General features: G+C 36.7%; 1 protein-coding gene across 5 annotated transcripts in view; it reads left to right on the top strand.

Moving 5' to 3' along the window:
- Nucleotides 1–27,979, top strand: part of FRMPD4 (FERM and PDZ domain containing 4) — a 775,708-nt gene that overhangs the window by 463,092 nt on the left and 284,637 nt on the right. For all 5 annotated transcript variants that reach the window (XM_043995169.1, XM_043995167.1, XM_043995168.1 and 2 more), the window contains one exon: nucleotides 11,695–11,811. In XM_043995169.1, the coding sequence (XP_043851104.1) occupies nucleotides 11,695–11,811 (117 nt within the window). The remainder of the gene's footprint in view (nucleotides 1–11,694; nucleotides 11,812–27,979) is intronic.

Here is a 27,979-nt window from a genome sequence, read left to right as displayed (position 1 = left end):
CTGAAATAATAAGCATTTGTCGTGGAAAAATAATAGAAAATACCACCGTAAATATATGGAAAAGGATCTCATTGACTGACCCAGGAACCTACCTACTAGTTGTAACAATGAATGTAGGAAAATGTTCTCTAGGTTCTATAGATCTGCATGACAGGAAGATTTCTAGAATATATCAGGTTGTAAAACATGTCATTTTGGAAAGAGAGTACCTAATTGTCCTTCATAAATTTAATTTATCAGATCTAGGCAAAGTATATGCTAAGAGATTGTACCAAGTGGCAAATGTGGTTGCTGAGTTGTGAATGATGAGGGAGGATATATTTTATGGCAAAAGCCTGCTGATTTTCAAAAAAAGCTAACAGGGTAGAGTCCCCAGACTATATGTTAGTGAGCTTTACTTTGATTCCTGTTAAAATTCTAGAGGTTTTACTAGAGTGAATATTGAGAAGAGAAAATTGTGACTACAAAGAGGCAAGACGGTTTCACTGAGAAAAGGCAAGGCTAGACCAATTTAAAAAAAAATAAAGATACTAAGCTATTAGGTAAATAGAATGATGCAGATATAACAAACCTAAATTATAATAGCAAAGCATTTAGTAAAAATTTCTCATGTTATTTTATGTGAAGATGATAAAGGAACACAGGCTAGATTATAATAAAATTAGGTGGATTAGGAGCTGGTTGAAAGGATAGATAAAAGCATAGTTATTAATGGTTTAATGTCATCTTGGAGGAAAACCTCTAGTCACTGCAGTGCCCCAGGGATCTGTACGTGTCTCTTTTCTCTATAGAGTTTTTGTTGACTGGAATAAAGGCATATGTGACATGTTTATGAATTATCAGATGATAATAAGATGGATAAGAAAGTTATCACATGGGATGACAAATAAATTTCATTTTAATCCAAATCAAATAGGATAATATTTAATAAGAAAGATAAAACCAGACAGATGGAGCTCAAAATGAACCTTAAAAGTAAAATAAGGGAAGTATGATAAGATTATATTATGACTAAAACAATCTGGGGATTTTCAATAGATTGCAAACTCATTATGAATTAATATTGTGTCAATGAATGAAAAGAAAAGTTAATAGGAACCTGAGCTACATTAAGAAAGGCATAGTGTTCAGAATAAGGGGAGTGAAAGTCCCACTGTACTATGCCCTGTTCTGACCATATTTGGAGTTGGCTTCAGTTCTTGGAACCCAAGTGTAAAAACATTAGGGAGCATATAGAAGGCCACTTGGATAATTAATGATGGAACTTGAGCCCTTAACATATAAGACTAATTTGAAGGGATAGAAGTGTTTAGCCTGGAGAAACAAAGACTCCAAGGATTTGATATCTGTCTTCAAGTATTTAAAGGACCATAAATGTGGATTTGTTCTATTTAGCGCCCCTCCCCGGCTCCCTGTAGAACCATGAGCAGAAGTTTCAGAGAGGCAAAGGTAGACTTGATACTAGGAGAAACCCCCGTACAGCTTGAGTTGTCCAAAAATGGAATGAAGTGGTGGCCCTAAGAGGTAGTAGACACCCCTAACTTGAAGGTTTTCAAGCAGAGACTGGATTCTCATTTGCTGGCTATTTTAGAATGGAGATTCCTTTCATATATAAGCTAGAATAGATGACTGCTGAGTTCTTTTCCAACTCTCAAATTCTATAATTCTTTGTCTTTCTCTACATTGTATTTGTTTATAATATTTTTTCCTCTCTTTGCACCCCTCTCTCTTTTCAAAGAAGGAAAAAATGGTCAAAAAGAAGAAATATAAGAAGGATTAATGATCAGTAATTGCAACTATCTGCTTTCATACAAGTTTACCTCCCCCTTTCCCTACTAGAGATCTCAGTTACTGGCCATTGCCCTTTCACTCCATTTAATCTTCCCTTATGATATACCTTTTAAAGTTGAAGTTTGTTTTGCTTGCAAGTATTTCATCTCTTGGTCTACTATCTTATTTCAACCCCCTTTTTCCTCTCCCAACCCACACCTGTTTTTTCTGTTATTTTAATATATTCTTAAAATATTTGTATGTGTATGTCTGTGTGGGAATAGAGTTAACTTTACTTTGTCTGGTCCAGATAAGAATGTGTTTTATGTGATACTGTTTCCTTCACCCTTTTCCTCCATGTTTATATGTTATTCTTCTCAAACAGCCCAATTATGAGAAATTATTAAAATTCCATCATCTTCTTCCTCATTTTTCTAAGTATAGGCCTATCTCTCTTTACTTTCCTCTCTTAAGACCATAAAAATAGAACAAACTGCCACTACACTCTCTATTTTTCTTATTTCTCTCTCTCAACTCTTGAAATTCCATTATGATCTTGGAGTGACACTTTTCTCCTGTCTCCCTGATAGAGTATAAAGACTTCATCATCATTTACCTCCTTCCAATTGCTGAAATGTCTTTTCAACTTTTTTGTTTGCCTTTGAAGTTTCTACTCAGCACAGATTCAAGAAAACAATATATACAATTCAACAATTGAAAGAATAACCACACAAAAAGAAAACCAAAAGTCAATGTTGTAAAATTATAAAAAAAAAAAAAGACAAGCATGCCTTCAAAAAGGGAGATATTAGAGGAACCTCCCAACCACCCCTTCATAGGTATAGGAGATACATTGATGTAAATTGCACACATTTGGACTTATTCAGCATATTGATAACTTGTGATGATTTTTCCTCTTCCTTTTTATTTGTTATATGGGATATGTCTTTGGAAGGGTGAAGGAAAAGGAGATACAAAAAAAACTATGGGGCTACAAAACTATGGGGATATAAATGGGAATCAACTAGGGGAAATTATGATGATGGACAATATAAAATTCCTCAATAAAAATTTATTATAAAATGTTTCTATTTAGCTCTGGTATTTTTGTAGAGAATACTTTGAAGTTTTATATTCCATTAAAGGTCTGTTTTTTCCCCTGTAGGAGTATACTCGGTCTTGTAGCATAAGTTATTCTTGATTTTAAGTTTTCATCTTTTGCCTTATGGAACATTGTAGCCTTGATTTTCTCCTCTTTGAAGTGATTGCTGCAAAGTCTTGTGTGATCCTGACTGTGGCTTCTTAGTACTTGAACATTTTTTTCCCCTCTGGCTGCTTATAATGATTTTTTTTCTTTACCTAAGAAATTCTGGAAGTGTTTTTGGGGGGTTTTTTGGTTTTATTTTTGGTTTTTTGCTATGGCATCCCCTACAGTTTTTATTTTGATGTTGTTTTTTTCAGGAGGTAACTGGCATGTTTCTTATTTTCATTTTAACTTTGCCTTCTGGTTAAAATAGATTCATGCAATTTTAATTAATTTATTTCTCGTAGTAAGATATAAAAGTGATTTTTCTTTATCTTGGTTTTTAGGGAATCTGATGATTCATGAAGGTTTTTTTTTCTTTATCCATTTTCCAAGTCAGTCGCAACTGATAATATAAAGCTATTTTTCAATCTTATGTTTTTCTCTTCATTTTTCTATTCTCTTATGGAGTCATTGGGTTGTTTACCACATTCTAAATTGAAGACAAACCATTTCTTGGGTATTGTTTCAACATTCCATTCTAAACTATTCATTTTCCTCCTAATTCTTTTCTCCAGATCTATTATTCAACTTTTTTAAATCTTTTGCTTTATTTATTCTAGTCATTCTGTAATTCTTGTAACCAAAGTACTGTTTTCTCTGAAGCTTAGTCTGTATTTGTTGTGAAATTATCCTTTTCTTCAGTTTTTACTTCTGAGGTGTTCTTTTATCCATAATCTTTCTTCACAGTATTCAATGTTTTATGTTTACTCACATATCCAGTCTAAGTTCCTGAACTGGGACTTTGGCCCAGAGCTAAGGTCTGGCACAGGCCACATTCTTGGATGGAATGGTCTAGCACTGTTCAGTCCCAACCTCAATTAATAGGGTTCTTGTCACAAACATCCAGTATATCTACACTGAATGCTGGCAAGTTTCAGGGCCAGCTTGGATCATCCATATGAAAAGCACTGCTATCTTTAGGGATCTCTGGATTAGCTCATCTTATATTACTGTGCCCTTCTAGACCCTAGAGACTTCTTAGTCATAGTGCTTTCTCCTCCTGGCTCCATATTCATGGTCAAAGTAGATTTCTGTGATTTTTTTATCTCCCCGCAACAGGGTTTCTAGACTTGTTGCCTCCTAGAAAGAGTACCACAGGCTTCAGAACCCTTTGTAGCCTGTTTTCTACCCTGTATTCTCACCCTATACCCACAGTCATGGAGGTAGGAGGTTTCTGAAAACCCTAGGAACTTCCAACTTTCCTTACCAAGGCTTCTCTTTGGATTTCTCTATCATTATTAAGTCTGACACTATTTCTAGAACTTTACTGCAATAAATATGGGAAAGCTTGATTCCCTTGTGAACTTTTACATTGGCCTCTTAACTGAAAACCCACTAATAAAGGGTGTGTGTGTGTGTGTGTGTGTGTGTGTGTGTGTGTGTGTGTGTGTTTTAAGGATAGAGGAAAATTAGTAATGTTTGAAGGCAAGCAAGAAGTAATCAATAGACAGAAAGATCTTGAGGGGGAGAAGATGGAGGGCAAAGAGAGATGGGAAAAAATTGCTGGAGAAGATGGGAGGGAAAGGAATTAAAGGTACTCATAGAGAGCCCTATATCAGTGGCAATCAAGAAGGGTCAACTCAAAACCGCAGTTAGTTTCAGTTTGTTCATCTGTAAAATGAAGGGACTGACCTAGATGCCCCTTTCTGGCTCTACATCAATGATCCTACTATACTGTGATTGTTTTTTGCTTCATCGTTTCCCAAAGTATAGGGTTGTGTTTTTTTCTACATTTTAATCACTGGCCTTTAAAGGATGGTGAATTTTATATTCATGAGGTAAATTAAGATTTCAGGAGGTATAGTCCACACAGTGGACTCACAGTGTTTGCTGACACTCCCACACAATACCAGTCACTCAGGAGGCACAATCAATAATTAGATTGAATTTAGTTGAATTAAAAGCAAGTTTACAAGAACTGGACTTTCACTGAAAGAAAAGTAATTTTCCCTCTGACCTAATAATAATCCCACAACTGAGAATATACCCTGAGGGCATTGTCCAAAATCAGGAAGAAAAAACTATCTGCATAAAAAATTTAAAGCTATATTATTTATAAATAAGAAAACACTAGAAACAGACTGAATGATGCTAAAAAAGTGGCTAATTCAACAGTGGTCTTTCCCTATCATAAGATCATTGGAATGCAGGTAAGAATGATAAATGTTATGAATATAAAGATATATGTAACAATTGAGACAGAATAATATGAAGCAAATAAAGCAGAATTGGAACAACATTTATAATGTCTTCCAATATGTTAAAGGGGGAAAAAATACATGATACCAGAAATGAGTGGGCAAGTAAAGAGAGACTAAATCAAGGTAAAAATTATTTTAGTGGAAAGTTTTAAATATGTTTCATGTTCATAAAACTCTTTAGGAAGGAGAAAAGCAGCATTATAATTTGGCTATTAGAGATGATACAGTGTTTGAAAATTCATATAAATTCATAGAATTTTAAAAGCTAGAAAGAGTTTCTAAAATTCATTAAAAACTACTTCCTCATTTAACAAAAGACAACAGGAATCCAAATATGCTAAGTGACTCTCATTGTTGTTTCACTCATTGGACTGTGAGTTTCTTCAGAGCAGGGACTATTTTTTGTTTGTTTATTTTTCCTTTTTGTTCTGAGTGCTTAGGAAAGTGCCTAGAATATGGTAGGCATTTAACATATGTTATGCGATGTCAGTCAATTAATTGGTAGTGGAATCAGTATTGGAAGACATCTACGAATACCCAGTCTATTACCTTTTCTATGACATTATGTTGTAATGTTTTATGCTCCTATATATTTTTGAGGGAATTTAAAAACCATCCATACTCTTTCATACATGTTATTACATGCTTTTGAATCTGGAAGAATTAGATTTCCTAATGTATTTGTCACATTCCTAGGAAGAAGTAGTCTCACTCCAATAGAAAATGATCCATTGCTCCATACCTGATATAATGTATTTAATATGCTCCCAGGATCCTAGATTAACAGCTTCATATTAGGCAATCAGTAATTATTTTTGGGATCCAACTATTTAATCAGTTTTGCATATATCCAGTTAGACTATCATTTAGCCCCAAAGTTTCCATGTTTTCCAAAAGAACATGAGAGACAAAATCCCCAAAGGATCAGTCTTGTGCTCACTAGTGATCTGAAGCCTCCGTTGGAAGGATTTAGGTCCCAAAGACATGATACGATCACCTTTTTTGTAGACTTGTTTTTGGGGAAAGGAAGAGGAATTGTTGTCTAAATTTATATTGATCACTTTCATTGGCACACAACTGGATCAATTAAATTCATCAAATTGTTAAACATCTGTGTATGTGAAATCTATGGCAAATATAACTTTGGCCATATAAAGTTTAAGGAAGACATAACCTCTATATTGCCTACATGAATAACTATGCATGATAAGAGCTCAGAAAAAAAATGTATAAGAAGACTATTAAAAAGGTACAAAATCCTTTGTGGGTGCCAAGGGAGAAAAGCCATTTCTGACACTGGGTTGATCAGGGAAAGCTTCATGGAAAAAAGTTTTATTTGAATTGTGCTTTAAAAATGGATTGGAAATCATTGGTTGTTGGGAAGGAAAGCATTCAAGTTTTAGGAAAAATTCTGAGCAGAGGCATGGAGGTGGCAAAGGGTAGTACAGGTACAGGAGATGGTGGATAACCAAGATAGCTGAATTCAGCTTCAGTACTTGAAGGTAAGGAGTAATAAGAGACAAGACTGCAAAGGCAGATTGATGTCAGATTATGTTTTCATAACCAGAGTGCATCATATCTGCCTGATCAAGGGAAAGAAAAAATCCAAACACCTACTAGAGTTGTTTGGGTTTATTTGGCAGTTTATTTATCATGGAGCTTTTAAAGCAAGATAAAATTTCATATGCATCTCTTATTTACTTTATTTACGTTTAATTTGGTCAATGCTACTAAGCCTTTCCAAATTAATTTCACCGATACCAACAAATTAGGAAATAGATGTTTAGTTGTCTCATTTTTAAAAATATCCATTTGTTTGTTGTTATGTTTTAAGATGGCTTGGGATCCTTAGATCTCTTCCATATCATAACCAAGCCAAATGTTCTGTTTATGGTCGGAGGTTTTATTTGGTGACATCTTACTGAAATGTTGTTCACTGCTTCCTGCACATGCTTTTTGTAATGTTTGTAATGAAATACAGGCTTCCTCCAGATCTCGATTGTAATTCTCTAGTTTACATGTAAATTATATTTGAAAGCACTCCATGTTGTCTTTCCCCAGTGGTGATTAAGGCTTAAAAAAGGTGGGGTAGGGAGGGAGAGTTTGTTTATTTGGTTTTCAATAAGTTAGCCTCATTAGGGGAAGGATTTTTTATCTTTTAAGAAAGCAAAAGTTATTTATACATTAATGGTAAGGTCTCGACTAGAGACTTAGTTTAAGAACAACAAGAAAAACATTTTTTAAAAAAAGGAATACAATTTATGATTTTCGTATACAAGAGAGGAGGAAGAAGACAGGCCACATGTAAGAGCAAAAGGTACATACACACACACACACACACACACACACACACACACACACACACACACGATGAAAGGAAGGGAGACTGGGCATCCAGGGTCAGAGTCCTTGGCTAGTCATCTGCTTCATGTAGGCTGTCAGCAGATACTTTGTAAAGGCCATGGAGTTTGTCCAGAGTTCAAAAGTATGTTTAATGGACTTTCAAAATTGGATTCTCCTAGCAGACTCTGGAGAGGTAGTAGGATGGTCATGGTGTTAGCAGGGCTAACCACTTTTCCTTGAGAATGTCCAAACAGATATTACCTTGAGTATCCACATTAGGATGATAGCAACTGTCCATAATTTAGAATAATTTCATAATGTCCATAATTCAGAAGGAATTGTTGAGTTCTCTACATTGACATCCCTTTTTATAGTCATTGACTTACAGCATGTGGTATTCTGATTTTGGAAAACTTTTTGACTAAGTAGATAGAGTTCATCTATATTAAACTGAATCTGCATGCATATATCTAAGTATTTGTAATGCAAGGTCACCTTAGAAAGCCTTACAGATTTGTGTAGAGTACTAGTCTCAGCAATTACAATTCTTAAGGAATTGATGCGTTTTGTGTTATTTCTATTTAGCATTCAGTGGCTTAAGTTAGATATCAAAGCAGTGACGTATGTATCTATAATACCTACTGCAAATTCTTCCCTTGACTACGTTTGTAAATAGGAACAAAGTCTGTTGCCCCTTCTTGTACAAGGGCCAGAAGTTTGCGTTTGTCTCTATTTGTATTAGGCAGATTCTTAATATCTTTGGGTTTTTTTTTATCATAGGCTCACATACTTTTAACTAGAAGGGACCTTGGGAATCATGGAGAAATTGCTGAAGATGATTAAAAGAATAAAAAGGATGTTCTATGAGGGGAGATTAAAGAAATTAAGATTTCTTTACTAGTAGAAGAAAAAATAGGAACCTGTAGAATTCTTAGGAGGGAGTTCCTGGGCTCCATTGTTCTTCATGTCCACAAAATATAGTACAAAGTAGAAGGGCTTAAATTAATATAGTAGACATTTTAGAATAATAAGATCATCTAGCTAGAGATAGGTCTGTTAGAGGCTATTTAGTCCACCACCAACTTCCACATTTTTTTTGGCAGGGCAATGGGGGTTAAGTGACTTGCCCAGGGTCACACAGCTAGCAAATGTCAAGTGTCTGAGGCCAGATTTGAACTCAGGTACTCCTGAATCCAGAGCTGGTGCTTAATCCACTGCGCCATCTAGCTGCCCCCAACTTCCACATTTTAAAGATGAAGAAACTAAGATCAAAGGAGGTTGTGACTTCCCCAAGGTCATATAGGTAGGAAATTTCAGACGTGGTATTTGAACCCAAATGGTCTAGCTTCACAATCAGTGCTCTTTCCACTGTGCCAAACTGTCTCCCAATAGATAAAAAACTGTATCAGATATTACAATAATGCAAAATGAATATAGGCTGGGGGGGGTGTCTTTGTAAAATCTTCATCCCTGCAAAGGAGAGGAGAGGATGGGAGAGGTCAGGAGAGGAAAGATCAGGAAATCAGAGGACAGGAGAGGAGAGGATCCCCACCATCTTAAGAAGAGAAAACTACTTTTCTTGTACAGTTCAGAGCAGGGAGCCCCAAGCAGTTGATCAAACTGATAAGATTTTTATTGATAGAATGGCCTTTAGAGTTCATTTATTCCAGTCCTTTAGTTTCACAGAGAAAAATCCTTTCCTAGATCTTCAGTTTTTCCTGGTATGGCAAGCTGGTAGCCACTGCCATGATCTTTGCTTTCCTTTCTTGGTTTCTCAGCAGAGAAAAGGGTCTCACTTGGCAGGTATATACATTTCCTTGCTCTGCTCAACATTGTTCTTTACTATCTTCTACAGTTACTTCAAAGATGTAGGGGGAAATAAAGGACTTGGGCTCCTAATATGACTAAAGAAAAGGAACTAAACAAGATGCCCTGCTAAAGCCTCTAAACTGTGTTTCTATGGAGTCAATCAAAGTTGACATGATCTAACATAGATGCTTCAGTAACATCTGAGAATCACAGAGGTAACATGTGCCTCAACAACTATTTCCCTCTACAACATTTCTAATAAGTGTTCTTGAAGACATTAAATGAGTTGGGAACTCACCACCTTCTGAGACAGTCCATTTTGCTTTAGATAGCTTTAAGTTTTCCTTGGACTGCTGGGTGGCGCAGTGAATAGAGCACAGAACTGGAAACCAGAAAGACTCATCTTTCTGAGTTCAAATCTGGGCTCAGATACTTACTAGCTGTGTGACTTTGGGCAAGTCACTTAAACTTTTTTGCCTTGGTTCTTCATCTGTAAAAATGAGTTGGAGGAAAGAAATGGCAAATCATTCCAGTATCTTTTCCAAGAAAACCCCAAATGAGATCACAGAGATTCAGGAACAAGTGAACAACAAAAGTTTTCCTTATTTCAAGTATAAATTTGCCTCTTTACAGCCTCCACCCATTATACCCTAGGACCAAGTAGAAGAACAAACTCTTTCAGAGGACAGCCCTTTAAATGCCTAAAGATAACTATCATATCTCCCCTAGTTCTTCCCCAAAGGAAACCCATGGTATGATACCACAAAAGGTACCTCAGGGTCCATATGTATGTAAATTATCAATATTCAGAGTACCAAATTATAATCAGTTTTGAAAATATTAAAAACAGACACTAAGAATCATTCATTTTCCTTTCTCAACCATAATTATCTCTTCAAATTGACAATGTTTGACATACTCTTAATAGCAAAGGGGCCCAGTCAGAATATTTCTGGATATACTTTTGCTCCTTGCAGAATTCTCCTTGGAGTCCTACTACCTAAATTTAAGTAATTGATTATGGATAATATATGCTTGGGCTCCTCTGACATTTGTGATTTTGAGCTGTTTCTGTCTATTGTTCTTATTCCTGGAACACCAGCCACCTAGAACATGGCATACCTCTGCTTTACTATACACAGTTACTTTCAATCTGCTCCTGGAGCAAACTTCAGGTGGGCATTGTGAGTTATAAAAGCTAATATGTGGGTTTATGCCAGAATTTTACATCAATGGTTTTCCTTAGGCTTACAATGCAACTGGCTGGTGTGTAATTAGTCATAGTTCTTAAATCTTGATTTGGGACTGAGGGGGCAAGGGACAAAGGTTTAGTGTTCCCTACAGAAGGTTCATAAAAGCTATAATTTGCTTCCACAGGTGAGCATTTCAACTAAGATCAAGGTATATGAAGCATATAGCTATACCAGGGCTTTCCAACCCTTTCCAATATGATATGAAGGACTTTTAAAATTTTAAGTTTTTTTTAAATCCTCACATGGAAGTAGTTGTAATATTAGCATCCGTTTTTTTGAGAAGACATATTATGATAAATGCCTATTATGGATTCAGAAATGCTTTTAAATACATTTGTATTTTATTAATCACAAAACATCTACATGCATTTCAAAAATAGCCATCTACAGTTGTATAACATACTTTTCATTCAGTCTCCAGAAAGCATTTATCTATTGCAATGTCATGATCCCATATTTTGTTAGCACTACATCAAGAGGCAACCTGGTAGAGTAGAGATCTGACTTTCAAGTCTAAAAGACTTGGGTTCAAGTCTTGTCAATGACATATCCTAGCTTTATGACCCTGGCCAAGTCAGTTAATTGCATAGTGCTCTAAACAATTCTCTATGATTATAAATCACTGAGAAGGTGCTGATTCAGATTGCTATACAGTTTCATTACCTATGAATTCTTTATATCAACAAAATCAGAAGATGCTGGTCCCCAAGTAAAAATCAACATGAAAATGCTTGCTTGTGCATCAATATATGGAGCACTTTTGCAGGTCTCCCAGGGTCTCTGAACTTTGTCTGGGAATAATCACCAGCCTAGATGTGGTCCTAATGAGGATACATAGATGTGGGGATTCTACTCTTGGTTTTTGTTTGTTTGTTTGTTTTGTTTTGTTTTGCTATATGTAACATAATGGGATTGGATTCACTGGTATCCAAGGTCCTTTTCCTATGATTCTTTTCCTCCATGAAAATATCCAAAATAAAAATGATACAATTCTTGTTTCTTTGTATTACAGCCACAGAACCAAGGCTTCAGGCTGGCCACCTCCCTCAGGAACCTGGAGTTTGAACCAGGTGCCAACTTATGGATGGGAGATGACGGCAAACAGAGATGGAAGAGATTACTTCATCGAGTAAGTCTACTAAACATATAATAAAAACTTGACTAACTGGCTCTCTTAATTATCTAGGGCAATATTGGGCACTCTGCTATTGGCAGAAAGGAGGAAATGATAACAAGATATGCTCACATCATGGATTTAAATTTAAATAAGACATATATATGTGTACATGCAAGTGCATACACATGCAAACACACACACACACACACACACACACACACACACACACACACATGCAGACAACTTCCAGGAATGCCTTGGGTTCAGTATGCATTCAATCCAAGTTCTAAAACTCTCTCATTATACCACTATACTAGAGGTCATGTGAAAAATAACTCAGAGACTAAAAAATATTGTCATCAAAATAATCCATCATATTCATGCTACTCTGCTTAGTAATGTCATAAAAGTAGATTGATTCAATTTAGAAATACTCCCCCAAAAATTGAGGGGATGCCCATCAATTGGAGAATGGCTGAACAAATTGTGGTATATGAATGTAATGAAATACTATTGTGCTGTAAGAAATGATGAGCAGGAAGATTTCATAGGAACCTGGAAGGACTTACATGAACTGATGCTGAGTGAGATGAGCAGAACCAGGAGAACATTATGCAAAGTATCAACAACATTGTGTGCTGATCAACTGTGATAGACTTGACTCTTCTCAGCAATACAATGGTCCAAAATAGTTCCAAAGGACTCATGATGGAAAATGCTCTCCAAATCCAGAAAAAAAGAACTGTGGAATCTAGATGCAGATTGAACCATACTATTTCAACTTTTTTGTTTTTCGTTTTTGAGGCTTTTCCCTTTTGCTCTGATTCTTCTTTCGCAGCATGACTAATGCAGAAATAGGTTTAATGTGATTGTACATATATAACCTATATCAGATTGCTTGCTGTCTTGGGGAGGAGAAAGGGGGAAAAATTATCAAATGTTTCCTAAACTAAAGCAAATGAGCACTAACTGGAGAAAAGCAATTTTTTTTCATTTATTTTTTTTAAAAGCAATTCTTTATTTTTTCTTCTTTTTGTCAGACCTTTATCTTTTTCCAATTACATGTAAAGATACTTTTCAATATTCACTTTTTTATTTTTTTATTTTTTAATTATAAAAGTATTTTATGATTTTCCAGTTACAGGTAAAGATAGTTTTCAACATTTGTTTTCATAAGATATTTAGTTCTGGGTCAGCTAGATGGCACAGTGGTAAAGCACCGGCCCTGGATTCAGGAGTACCTGAATTCAAATCTGGCCTCAGACACTTGACACTTACTAGCTGTGTGACCCTGGGTAAGTCACTTAACCCTCATTGCCCTGCAAAAAACAAAACAAAACAAACAAACAAAAAAAGATATTTAGTTCCAAACTTTTCTCCCTCCCTTCCTTCTCTCTCCCTTCCCTAAGAGGGGAGGGAGGGAGAAAAATTTGAAACCAGAAATCTTATAAAAACAAATGTTGAAAACTAAAAAACAAAAACAAAAACAAAAACACTCCCAAAAAATAATGATTGACCTAGAACTTGTACTCTAGTGCTATGATGTCAAAATCATTACCTGAAAAACATTGAATCAGATTAAAATGTAATTAGAAAATCTTTAATAAAATAAAAAAAATACAATACAACATAGAGAATGTTAATTTGTGGTTTTCTAAGTCAACATGTGCCCAACAGGAATCTGTTCCTATTTGAATTTGATACCACTAATCCAGTGAAAATGTAGGTAAACAAAGTAATTCCATTTCCTGAGTATCCAAGTTAATCAGCTTAATTTCCTGTCCTATATTGCCCCAACTACTAGTTCTTACTCCCCTAAAAAAATTAGCTTGTCAGAGAGTTAAGACATAGCATTCAGTTGCTCAAGCAGTGATTGTTGATTGACTATTGCTTGAGCAATTAAATGCTATGCACTAGCTCTTTGACATGGTGCTAAATAAGTTCTTTTGTCTATTTTATGATATATGTGCCCTTTTTACCATACCCAAATAAATAAGTGGATAAAATATAAAGGTCTAGTTTTTGATTCATCATTTATTCTTAACTCAGGACTAAATGAGACATGCTTAATTTTATTCGGTTTCAGAAATAGATTTGAATCTGGAGAGCTCATGATTTTAATGACATGATAGATACTCATACTCTGTGCTCTAGTGGGGAGATTGTTCCTCATACTCTTCTGGAACATATGGAAACTTATGGACTAAATTATATTCTGGTGGGATTTATGCAAAACTGGTTAAATGGCTGGATTTGAGAAACAATCATTGTTAAATATGAAGCTTTAACCCAAGATCCTATCAGCTGAGAAGGAGATCTCTAATAGAGTTCCCCCAGGGATCTGTACTTGGCCCTGACTTTTAACATTTTTACCAGTAACTTGCTTAAAGCACAGATGGCATGCTTATAAGATTTGCATATGACATAAAGGTGGGAGGGATTGCTAACACAGTGGATGACAGAGTCAGGATCTGAAATTATCTTGACAGGATAAAATCTAATAACATGAAATTGAAGAGAGATAGATGGAAAATCTTATATGTGGCTTTTAAAGCATTGTCTTTATAGGGCTAAGATAGAGAGAAAATGCCAGTATAAGGAGAGAATGACAGGTTATTTGGGGGGAAAAAAGATCCAGAGACCTTAGTGGACTGAGAGCCATGGAGTTAGCAGTTTGATAGAACAACCACAAAAGTAAATACAAACGGGGGCAGCTAGGTGGTGCAGTGGATAGAGCACCGGCCCTGGATTCAGGAGGACATGAGTTAAAATCCAGCTTCAGACACTTGACACTTACTACCTGTGTGACCCTGGGCAAGTCTCTTAACCCTTGTTGCCCCACCAAAAAAAAAGGTAAACAAAAGCCTCAGCCACATAAAGAAAGGCATAGTATCCATGTTAAGGAAGGTGAACTTTCTTTATTCTATCCTAGTCAGTCATACACCTGTTGTATGGAACAATAATAATCTGGAGCAAATGAAGAGCAGAGCAACCTAGATAATCAAGCGTCTTAAGATCATGTCATTTCAGGCTTGGGGAAGATAAGACTTAGGAGGGATATGATAACTGCCTTCTACTTTTATTTATTTGTTTGTTTGTTTAGTTTGCAGGGCAATAAGGGTTAAGTGACTTGCCCAGGATCACACAGCTAGTAAGTATCAAGTGTCTGAGGTCGGATTTGAACTCAGGTCCTCCTGAATCCAGGGCTGGTGCTCCATCCACTGTGCCACCTAGCTTCCCACTGCCTTCTAATTTTAAAGGGCTGTCATATGGAAGAGGGAGTAGACATATTCTTCTTTGTGCCAGAAAACAGAATGGAATTAAGAACAGGAAGGAGACATTTCAAAGAAGCAAATTTAGATGATCAAATCTAAGGGGGTTTTAGATTTCATCAAGAACATTTTCTAATAATTAGAGATATTCAATAGTGGAAAAACTTTCCCCAAGAAGTCGTCGGTTCTTCCCCACTGGAGATCTTTAAGCAAAGGCTGGAGGATCTCTAATTAGGTCGTTTGTAGAAGGCATTGGCTAGACAACTTACAAGGTCCTTTCCAACTCAGAAATTCTGTGGCTCGTGAACTTGTGTGGAACCCCTAGTATTCATGAGTATCCCTGTGTATCTGCTCCAAGGTTAGTTGATAATGCCCCTTTGGGGATCAAATTGCATCCCCAAATTTAAATAATGTTTAATTTTTTTTGACAAATCTGAATTTGGAATGAGTGCTTTCTTCTAGCCTGCCCAAGGTATTTGCTATACTGGTAGAAAGAAAATATGTCAACTCTCATATTGTGCCATCTATTTTGTACTTAAGGCTCTAATTCATTTAACTTTCATTTCCAGGGCCATTGCCATCAAGATGGCCTTGATTCTTTGGCTCAAAATGTAAAGCTTTTAAATGGAAAAAATAAAGGGTTTGCTGGAATGAATGCAAGTTTAAAAATAAATTGATAATGAGTTTTGGGAGCTGTTTATCAGGTCCGTTAGTTGAAAATCAATTTTGTATTTACTAGATTGGACTTTTGGTCTGTATCTCATCCAGTCTGGATCTTTTTTGATCAATAAGGAAAAACCCAAACAGAAACAAATTGATTTGAGGTCACAGGTCTGAAGTCAGCTTCATCTATGTGTATTTCTACTCATCTTTTTGATATTTTAAAGGGCTTGTCCTTGTGTTGATTTAACAATGATGCTGCATTATGATTCAGAGAGACCAAAGAATAACTTAATGGAAAGGCAGGGCATAGTCACTAATTAGCAAAGTTTTGTACAAACCCAACTGTCTAATAGAACTTTTCCATTTGCTTCTCACCTCAAAAGCCTTTAGAAGCTCCAAGTGTCAAGGTGCCTCCTTTTTCAATAAGATACTCAGATCTCTCTCTCCCTCTGGATGGATTCTTACTCTCTCACTAATTAATTTAATAAATAATAGCCATTTTCCCAATCTTCCTTTACCTACTGAATCCTGTTAGTCACAGTCACAAAGAGATATTCTAATTACCTGAACAACCATGAAACTATGGTGTTCTGGCTGAATGGATTCCATTCATTAGTCTTAGAAATTAAAAGGACATTTTGAAAGTTAGTCTGTGATTTGTAATTGGCACCTTAGTAATGAATTTTGCACTCTTGTCTAATTCCTTTTGAAGTCATTGAGATCTTTTATTTTTTAGACTTTGTCATTACTTTAACAAAGTATGGGTGTGGCTATGATTAGCTCAGTGCTCTCAGTGAAATAGGAAGCTGAAGAATAGAAGCAGAATCTCCAGTTCAAAGTCAGAGTCTGGGCTAAATCATGAGATAACTCAATCCAAAAGGACATTGATAGAATATCCAGAGGAGAGCAAGTAGAAGAGTGACAGGCTTGAGGAAGGTTCAAGCAGTATATGAATCAGTTCAAGAAAATGAGGATGTTAAGCCTTAACAGGACCAGAAATGGAGGAGGGGGGCAGAAGGAGAGATGATATTTATCTTCAAGTAGCTCAAGGGCTAGCTAATGGATGAGATATAAATAAGTCTACTCACGAGCATTTTCTCAGTGCCTACTATTTTCTAGTACTAAGCAATTTAAAAAAGAAGAGAAAGAACGGTTTCTTCCAAGAGCTTATACTCTATCTGGGGATCAGATTCATTCTGACTGACCCCACTGGGAAGAACTGGGAGCAGCGTTTGGACACAGAGTCCTCCTTCACTTTAAGCAAAGGCTGGATAACAGGCTAAAAGGGATTCTTCATGGAGAGAGTAGAATCGATTGGCTGTGGAGTCTCTCCCAACTCTTAGATTCAGTAATAATAACTTTCCTTCAAAATATAATTCTGAAAGGCTCAAAGTTTGGGAAAAGTTGCCCTATTAGGTGTCATAGTAGATAGAGCACTGGGCCTGAAAGACCCGAGTTCAAATCCAGCCTCAGACACTTACATTGTAAACCTGAGCAAGACACTTAACCACTGTCTGCCTCACTTTCCCCAATTCTAAAATGGGGATAATAGAACTTTCGGGGGGCAGCTAGGTAGTGCAGTGGATAAAGCACTTGCCCTACATTGAGCAGGACCTGAGTTCAAATCCAGCCTCAGACACTTGATACTTACTAGCTGTGTGACCCTGGACAAGTCACTTAACCCTAATGCCCCACCCCACCCCCAAATAAATAAATAACTTTCTTCTCAGGGTTGTTAAGAGGTTTAAATGATATAACATATATGTGTATACATCTTAGAAGAGTTTATTTTTTTTTATTTAAAATGTTTCAGTTTCATATTATCTCCAGTTGCAAGGAGAAAGGAAATGGAAATGGAGCAGAAGAAAGAGAAGAGAAAAGATGGGAATGACTGAAAGTAGGAAAGAAAGGAAAGAGAGAAACAGTAAACAACAGACAATGATAAAAGACCACAAGTTTACAGAGATATTAAGGGAAAGAGAAAGATACATGGTTAGTTGAAGAAAGGAAAAAAGTTCAGTGGGTTCTGCCCAACTACTTGGTCACAAATTATAAGCAACTTTTCAATTCCTAAAGGAAACAAAATGCTGCTTCTCCTAGCATGTGAGATCCTTCATAATTTGGTGGCAATAGAGAGTATCGAGAAGGATTTGGTCCTAGTCTGCACCCCACTAGAGGGTTCTGCCTTCCTCATCCTCAATTTTTTCCAGATCCCTTATTAGAATCATGTGGGTCACATGTCCTTGTTCAGGTCAATCATTTGTGTTCCTATGATGAGCATTCTACCCTTTGAATTAAAAGCAGAAGTAAGGACAAGTGGATGTTTAAAACAATTGTAAAATATTAGGAACTTGGTCTTATGCTTAAGTAGAGCCATAACCTGACCTAGCCAAGACATGCAATGAAGAAGCATTCATTATAAAATTATAAGCCTGAGATTATCTATGTATAGTTTAAAAACCTGAAAAACATCACCCACACCCTTTGAAACAAGTTCTTAGTATAATAGATTTAGAGTTGGAAGCTACCTAAGATGTCTTTAGAGCCAACACCTTCATTTTTTTTTTTTACAATAAAGAAAATAAGGCCTGGATAAGTGATTTTCCCAAGGTCATATAGATATTAAGAGTTTGAATTTTAACCCAGGTTTTCTGATTCCACATTTATTGTTTTTCCCACTATTAAAATTAAATATATTAAAGACGTCACTAACTTTTTATAAAGTAGCTTTTATTCTTTTCTTTTTTTTTCTTTCTTTTTTTTTTTAGTGAGGCAATTGGGGTTAAGTGACTTGCCCAGGGTCACACAGCTAGTAAGTGTTAAGTGTCTGAGGCCGGATTTGAACTCAGGTACTCCTGACTCCAGGGCCACTGCTCTAGCCACTGGGCCACCTAGCTGCCCCTATAATGTAGCTTTTAAGACAATACCAGGGGGCAGCTAGGTGGCCCAGTGGATAAAGCACCGGCCCTGGAGTCAGGAGTACTTAAGTTCAAATCCGGCCTCTGACACTTGACACATACTAGCTGTGTGACCCTGGGCAAGTCACTTAACCCCCATTGCCCCACAAAAACAAAAACAAAAGCAAAAAAAAAGACAATACCATAGAGCTCAGTTTATAGGAAGAAAAATCTATACATGAGAATAAGGCAGAAGAGGTGTATTTACTGTCAGACAAGGTTGATGTATCATTGTTTGATTTTGCTGAACTGTGTGATTTTTTTTCCGGCTTTTAAGTCTTTGTTAAAAGAGAAGGCTTGCTTGGAACAAGAAGGCTAAAAGAAGGACATAGCCCAAAATAAATTACATGTAAAGCAAAAGATATCTATTTTTTTTAAACTTTTTGAAAGATGAACCAGGTAGAGAAAGTGATGGTAAGGTAGTGAAAATAGATTGTATGACTTTGGGGAGAAGGGAGTGAGGTCATTTGTACGCCACATCAAGGATGACTTTTAAAGTCCCAAAGTTAACTAGTTAATTTTATACTTGGCCATTTTCTTTCTAAATATCATATTACATGGCTCAAAAATGGTGTCATTGGGTCAAGTACACATTCCTGCTCTTCTGTGGAGAACTACCATGATGGTAAATTAAATTGAGCCACTATCTCCTTAAGGCAGATTAACTCAATTCTGGCCAGTGAATAGTGGGATATTGGTAATGGAGAGGTTCTAGTTCTCTCATAATGTTAATACCACCCAACTTGATTGGGATTTAGCCATTACCACCTAACAAAGTATGAAGTGGCAAATATAAAATGTATTTTAGGTATTTAGATCTGAAGAAACGGCATCTGAAAAACTGGAATGTCATGTATTTATGTGTGCATGTGTGCCTATTATCAGCCTCTGCAAATTCCAAAAAGATAATGAGCTACTAGATTATAGTGGGAATTTATAATTATGGAATTTAGAAATCACAAAGACCTAACTTTAATCATTAGATTGTGAGCTCTTTGATAACAGGGACTATCTTTTGCCTTTTTCTTGGTATCCCCAGTACTTAGCACAGTTCCTGGCACATAGTAAGTGCTTAATAAATGCATATTAACTAAATGTTTACCCAACTAATCCCCTTGTCAGTCTTCATAACGTGCTTCCATCTGCTTTAATAAAATTGTAGATTTCCCTTCAACATTCTTTGATAGCTGTAGGAACTGAGATTTAGAGTTTGAAGAGATCTTAGAGGGCTTCAATTACAACCTTCTTTTATAGATGAGGAAAGTGAGGCTAAGTGACTTTCCCTGAATCAAAAAGTATCTAAGGCAGGATTTAAACCCAAGTCTTATTGACTTCAAGACCAGTGACATATTCACTATATCTTGTGAAGGGACTTTGGGGGAGGGGGTTGGGGAGGATGGATTTTTCCTGGCATTTATCTCAATCTTTTTCCTGCTCAATCCATCCTTCTTATATATACTGAAGTAATCTTCCTAAAACACAAATCTGAAAGCCATTCCCTCCACCACAACCCCTTTCAAAAACCCTTGATGGCTCCCTATTACCTTGAGAAAATATATATAACCTTCTTATATAAGATTGGTATATGTTTCTTCATACTATAATTCCAACCTTCCTTCCCAGATTTATTTCATAATTATTCCCCTTCACAATCCAATCTTCTAATCAAACTGTACTATTAAACTATTTACAGACTTCAATATACCATATTCCATTTCTTGGCATTTGTGCAATCCATCTCCTATGACTGAATGTACTCTCTTAATCTCCAGTTTTCACAATCCTCATCCAATAACTCAGCTTAGGTTCTGCCTCCTTCATGAAGTATCCTCTGACCTTTATAGATCTTGACTGAGATTTTCTTAGCACATCACATCTCCTCTTTGCCCCATGACCCTTTACAATACGGTATACTCATCTCTCTCTGTGGCATATTCTTTTTTCTCTTCCCCACCCCACCCCTCACCTGATCAATATCACCTGTGCCATTCTTTTTATATTTATATCTCAGGGTTTAGCTAAAAAACCATGAGCATAATAAGTAACTAATAAACATCTTGTTAATTAAATGATCTGCTTATTTATACTGTGTATGGCAGTGCCCTTCCTTTCTTCCTGTCAGATCCCAGGGATCTTCTGTAAAAGAATAGTGAAGACCAAGTTAAGAAATAATATATCCAGAAACTTGTTTCCTTTATCCATAAACTTCAGAATTCAATATCTTGCCTCTTTCAGACTGCTTTTCATGAATGTTCAAACAGTAAAAGATCCAAAAAGATGAAATGTGTTACCCTTCCTTTCCTAGGAATAAAAATGGCAAAGGAAACCATTGGGAATTTCTATTTATGCTCCTATGTAGCAGAGCACATTTCTGGGAGATGGTTTGGTCTGTTACATGGGTTAGAGGGGGTTTCTAACCACAGAATTAAGTAATGAAATTATTTCAGAGAAGGAGAAATTTGCCTCATTTTGTATTGTGTGATTAAAGATTCTTAAATAAAACCTATCACTTCCTAGTGTTCACAATGAATATTTGCATAAAGCACAGATAATGTGCTTATTGCAAGAGCAGAAACAGCCTTTTAGTTAAACGGGTTTATGGCAATCCCATACATCCATTCAACTGGAAGGAGACATATTATAATTTTGAAATTGAAGGAACAAAGAAAATGTGATAGCATCATTACATGGAATGAAAGGTAATTATGTAGTGTCAATGCAAATGCTTCCCAGCCTGAATGTTCTGAGATGTTTATTCCCTTCACTGAACCAAATTTGGTTCCTTTCAAAACTGACAACACACCTATCTGCTGAGTTAATAATGGCAGCTCCCTGCTGGAAGGAAACAGTTTGCAAAACTGATAGAAGAGCTTTTAATGGAAAAGTTAACGAGTGACACTATTATTTCCTATCTACCTTGGCAAGCCTGCAGAATGACCTGGGCTATGTAAACTTTCCCAAATGCCAGGATTGAATCAGAGTCTGCTTCATTTTCTCCATCTATTTGATGATTTTCTTAGATTGCCATCTATTCCAGATTCTCCTGAGACATTTTGCTTGTTTCTCTAATGGACTCCAGAAATGGTGATCATCCGACACCACTGAAGTGCACCTGATTGCAACAAACAAATAGTCGAATGTAGTAAACATTCAGTCCCAACAGCAGACAGAACGATTAACTTCTCAACTTGGCCTGGCTATTTTCTTTTCTGTTATTACGTAGCCCCTAGGGGTGTACATGGTGTGGGCCATCAGAGCCACTCAGAAATACAATGCCTGCTGACCTGTGAAGAGCAAAACCACCTGCCAAGCCAGGTTTTCATAGCAGACTGTAATTGATATATTACCTTGGGGCTGCTGGCCACCCTTTCATTCCTTTGAGCGGTTTTTGGAACACTCATTTCTATGTTGAGCCAACCCTTATAGAGAGCAATTTTGGTCATAGCTTGTGGCATTAGCAGGGTGAAAAATTCTGGACTCTACCTGGAGCCAACTGGACACCCTAACTGATGATCCCAACCAAATGGACTGGCCTGAGAGGACACAGAACTCTTTGGCAGTAGGTGTATCTTTCCATTGCTGTTTTCCCTACTGAATGAGAAAATGAAAGGGAAAATGGCTTGTAGAGGGTGATGAAAGATTCCTTAGTATGCTAATTGAAGCCCATCCAGGCTAGAACAGGGTTTCTTAATCTGGGTCAGTGAACTTGTTTTTATTTTTCTTAATATTTTAGTATTTTAATTTAATTTAATATGTCTTAATATTTGATAAACATTATATCAATATTAGTATGATAAATATAATTGGTTTCCTTTGTAATCCTATTTTTATGCATTTAAAAACATTATTCTAAGAGTAGGCCCATAGACTCTACTGAATTGCCTTGGGGCTCTGTGATAAAAAAAAAAAAATGGTTAGGGACATCTGCTTCAGAGGGTACAAGTACCTCTGCATTGTTTACTACATGACCCTGTGATCCTGACATAGAACCCCCTTCCTCTTAATATTAAGTTTGTTCTCATTAACTATTTTAAGAAGCTTGCCAGAAGGGCCCTTGTTCTTATACTTTGCAGTCTCAATAATGGCTGAATCTTGGTGGTGAGGCTTGGCTCAGTAACAAGTTATACATACAAACCCATTAAAGTTCCCTACAGGAAGGCCCTGTTGCTTTCCCAGACTTGATAAGACCCTACTAGTCACTCAATCTAGTTCCTAACCAAGCACCATCCTTAATCCATGCCAACTATTTATGTTAGCCAGCTACTTAGACCACCATCCTACTTGCTATAATTATACACAGAAGATTAAATAAACCTTAGCATTAGAAGCAAAAGCCCAGTGCCTGCCTCTTGGATGCTCAAGAGAACCCAGCAGACACACCCTTCCTTTCTGTGAGATTCATTTTTATTTCAGCGTCTGAAAACCTTGCAAGTCTTTGCTTCCATTGTCCCCACTCCATGCAGCAAAAGGAAGCGACATAAGACCAAGGGCTTTTTTGTATTTCTGTTTCGTGAACAAGCATGGCCAAAACATTTATCACAGAGGTTCATCTCCTGGTAATGAGCCTCTAGTACTCTGAAAAATGTCACTTTATAAAGTTCTCTGAGATCTTTAAGTAGCAATGTGCTGGCAAATATTTAACAACTGGCTCTCTGGGAGAAAAAAAATAGCCTGACACACTTCTAAATTTATTCTATTTTATTACCACTTTCTCCATCATTCTAGATCTAGACAATCAACAAAACAATAAATCAATAATTTGGCCATCAGTTCTAGTTGTCTAAATCTGGCTCCAGAAAACCTCTAGATGGAAATGAGCAATGAACCATCAAGATTATTGGGCTCCTGAGGTCAAGAATCATGTTTTGGTCTTTCTTTGTATCACTAGCACTTAGTACAGTGTCTACCATATAGGGTTCCATATATAGTAAATAAATATTTCATTATTGCTTTGTGGAGGCATGTAGATAGGGGATTGGAGTCAGAAAGACCTGAATTCAAATCCAGCCCCAGTCATTTAATAGCTGTGTAACCCTGGGCAAATCACTAAAGCTCTTTCTGCCTCTGTTTCCTCAATTGTGAAATATGGCTCATAGTACTGACTGTTTCACAGGTTATTGTGAAGATCCAATAAGATCATATTTGTAAAGTGCCCACCAAAATGCCAAGGCACATAAATGGCACTTTATAAATGCTTGTTCCTTTCTCCTTGTTGACTGACCAATTGACATAACACTGCCTGATACCTTATTTCAAGCCCTGTATTTATGATCCCCATGAGGACAGTAACCATTGCATTTGTCAGTCAACCAACAAGCATTTATTAGATTCCTGTTGTCTGAGAGGCACAGTGCTAAGCACTGGAGATCCAAAGAGGGCCATGAGGGTTTTGGGAAGAGAGGAGAAAGTTTGGAAAAACCACTGTGGTAAGTGGGATAGTGAGTCTATTGGGGAGATTAAAAGGATTGTCTTGCTGCAGTGAGGACCCAGTTGAGCTTACTTGACATATATTTGTAGTAGACCCAATCAGCAAATCCTCATGATTTTCTACAGTTTCATTCAGCAGCAGGTGCATGGCAGCTATGACAATGGAATGTGGAAGTAATCTACAGATGGGCTTGTGATGTGGCATGATGGCATGATCAATGATTGGATGAGGGGGGTTGACTTAGGAGAAGAAGACAACCTAGAATTGAAATGGTTCACCAAGAGATCAAAATGAGGAAGGAGATTTTAGTTAGCGCAGGGATGGAGGATGGCTTGTAAAAGAACTGATGTATTGGAGGTCACGTTAATGATGAAAAATAAGATGTGAAGTTGCAAGATCAACTTATATTAGAGGCAGAAAAGCAATACTTTCACCTCAGGAAGACATTGCTTTTCCCTATAAAATAACTTTCCCCTTTCTGCATCACTGAGTTATGCTGCTGCATGGAAGGGCAAGGACCAAGGCATCCCTACACAGTTCATTTATGAGTTTATAGTCTAAAAAAGCATCTTTAAATGTGGGCATTTCATCAAAGTATGAAAAATTTGCTTTGGGGATTATTTTTTTATTTCCCTTAGCTATCTAAATCTCATTGCACAATGAGTGATGAAGTTGATGACTTCAGTTGCATTTGTTTTAATCCAGAAAGAAACCTCCCTCAGAACCACCCACCCCCTTTCTTCTCCTCCTACAGCCTGAAGACCACTGTATTCAGATTCTAACAACCACCCTCATTCTATCTTTGATTGCTCCTGCCCCTTTGGTCTATTTATTTTGGCAGTGCCCTTGATTATCCTTGCTCTCCAATGGCCAAGGCTGTAATAAGGGCCTATTGCTTTTATCATTATTGGAGTGTCTTTCTCTTCTGTGAAGGTCTCCTTGTGCCAAAGTGGCTGCAGCAACTGGATCAGCCATAGTTCCAGAAGTGTTGTGTTGATAAGTACCAAAGCAGCTGCTACTAATTATGACCAAGCCCCAGTGCATTTCAGATGGTCTGATCTCTGTAATGCTGCCATTCTATTGTCAAGACTGTGCCTGAAGTTTTCCCAGTTCATTAGAAACTGTCAACATTTGTACTCTGATTTCTTGGCCTTAAAGAATCCATATTCACCCCTATACTGCAATCAGACTTTTGTAGATATTAAATAAACACAGAGCCACTTTAAATTACAGTAAAAGAAATGTCACCAGGTTATTGATTAATGGATTATATAAGCAATATTTACAATCGTGAGTCTAAGAAAGAAGATAGTCCTTTAAGCTGAAGTGATCTGTGTGGGCCTTAAGGAAGAAGTGAATTAGAGCTAAAGGGCGGCGGGGGTGAGGGGTGGGGGGGTTCCTGCTTCTTCTTTTTTTTCCCCAATTTTAAAAACATTTTTGAAGTTTTGAGTTCCAAATTCTATCCCTCCTTCCTTCCTGAGATGGTAAACAATCAGATATAAGTTATACATGTGCAATTACATAAAAGATTTCATTATTAGTCATTTTGTACAAGACTCAAATAAAAGAAAAATGAAAGGAAGAAAGAAAGAAAGATAGAAAGCAAAAAATAGCATGTTACAGTCTGTATTCGATCAATATAGGGTTTTCCCCTGTGGAGGCAGATAGTATGCTTTATCATTAGTCCTTTGGGATTGTCTTAGATCATTGTATTGCTGAGAATAAAGTCATTCACAGTTCTTCATCAAACAGTATTGTTGTTCCTGTGTACAACATTCTCTGGACAATTTCATTATGTATTAGTTCATTTAAGTCTTTCCAGGTTTTTTCTGAAATCATCCTGCTTGTCATTTCTTATATCACAATAATATTCCATCAAAATTATATGTCACGGCTTGCTTCGCCATTCCCCAATTGATGGGCATCCCTTCCGTTTCTAATTCTTAGCCACTACCAAAAAAGAGCTGCTATAAAAAATTTTGTACAAATAGGTCATTTTCCTCTTCTTTGGGGTGTCTTTGGGATATAGACCTGGCAGTGGTATTTCTAAATCAAAAAGGGTATACACAGTTTTATAGCCATTTGGGCATGGATCCACATTATAGAGGTAAATTTTGAAGGGTGTTCAGTAGGTAGATAAAACTGAAAACACTTTGTTTCTATTTCAGAATTTTTCTTTTCCCACACCTTTTATAGCTTCATTCAGTCTGTTGATTGTACCTGGGAAGCATCTCTTCCCCCTGCCCCCTCTTCTCAGTTCTTTCTGCTTCTACCTTAGTAAAATCCTCATAACTGCTTACCTGGACTATTGTTGTTATTGTTGTTGTTGTTGTTTGTCTTTTATTCCTAAGGAGGACCATGACTTGCACTAAATTGGATTTAAGTAAGGGAGGACTGTGAAAAGTCAACCAACTTCACTCCTCCAGAACCATCTGGGTCCAGTACCAAGATATACATCAGGACAACTGGAAATGGCCCCAGATGTTTCAGGCAATTGGTATTAAGTAACTTGTCCAGGATCACACAGCTAGTAAGTGTCTGAGGTGAGATTTGAACTCAGATCTTCGACTCCAGGGCCAGCACTCTATCCACTGTGCCACCTACCTGTTGTGTACTATTATAATAAAGACAGTCAGATGGTACTGGGCCTGGAGTCAGGATGTGAAGTCAGGCCTCAGACACTTGCTAGCTATGTGACCCTAGGCAAATCACTTAACCTCTTCCTGCCTCAGAAAGGTGATCACAATAGCACCTACTTCCTAGCATTGTTGTGTGGATAAAATGAGATAAAGTGTAAAGCACTTAGCATAGTGCTTTTCACACAGTAGGTACTTAATAAATGTTTCCTTCCCCTCCCCTTGCCCTTCTTCTCAACAAGTTTTCTTACCTATATATGCTTCCCCTTCTAATCTACCCTCTTCTTACAACTGCTATAATAATCTTTCTCATATGTAGATCTGATTGTGTCACTCCTCCGTTTAAAAACCATCGACGACTCCCTAATAATGTTTTGACTCCTTTGCTTGGTGTTCAAAATCTTTTATCTTCTATGGTCACCTTGATTTTCCAGCTTTAGTTCATGTTATGCCCTGGTCGGATCTGTACACAGGAGACAAACTGAGCTATTCCTCAAACACATGCTATTTTTTCAAGTTTCCTTTCTTTTTTCTCATTATTTTCCCTATGCCCAGAATATCCTCCCTCTGCCACCTTTGTTGAATTCTTATTCTTCCTTTAATGACCAGTACCTTCTCCATGAAGATTTACATGATACCCCTGTAGGTAACACTTCCCTTTTAGACCTCACATAGCAATTTGTTCTGAACTTTGTTAATGTACTTACCAGGTAATGGTGTCTGTTTTAATTTTCTGTGCTGGTATCTTTTATTTCCACTAAAATGTTTGTTCTATAGGGTCATGGTCTCTGTCTTATCTAAATTTGGATCTGACAACTAGTACAGTGCTGAGGACACAATAAATGTTTAATAAGTATTGGTTGTATTTATTTGAAACTGAAAAATAAATAATACCCTAAGGATAGTCACCTTTTTACTTATAACATTGAAATTATATTTTTTCCTGAAAATCATCTTCCCCTACACAAAATGCTTCATGTCCAAAGATCACTCACTTACTAGATCTCTTATCAACATTGTAAATCCTTAATTTAAAGAATTTTAAAATATGTGTTCTAGAATAAATACCTTGTAAATTTGTGAAAGACTAAGGAAACAGCAATATCTCCTCATCCCCACACCCCTCACTTTCATTGCAGAACTTTTAAGTGAAGACCGGTCCAAACAGTAAGATTATATAAACAGTCTCTCTAGAGATTAACTTTCCCAGAAAACAATCTGCAT

This window comes from Dromiciops gliroides, chromosome 3 (assembly GCF_019393635.1).
Source record: "Dromiciops gliroides isolate mDroGli1 chromosome 3, mDroGli1.pri, whole genome shotgun sequence".
NCBI lineage: Eukaryota > Metazoa > Chordata > Mammalia > Microbiotheria > Microbiotheriidae > Dromiciops > Dromiciops gliroides.
Note: the sequence above shows the minus strand (reverse complement) of the source record. Positions and strands in the feature narration are given on the sequence as shown.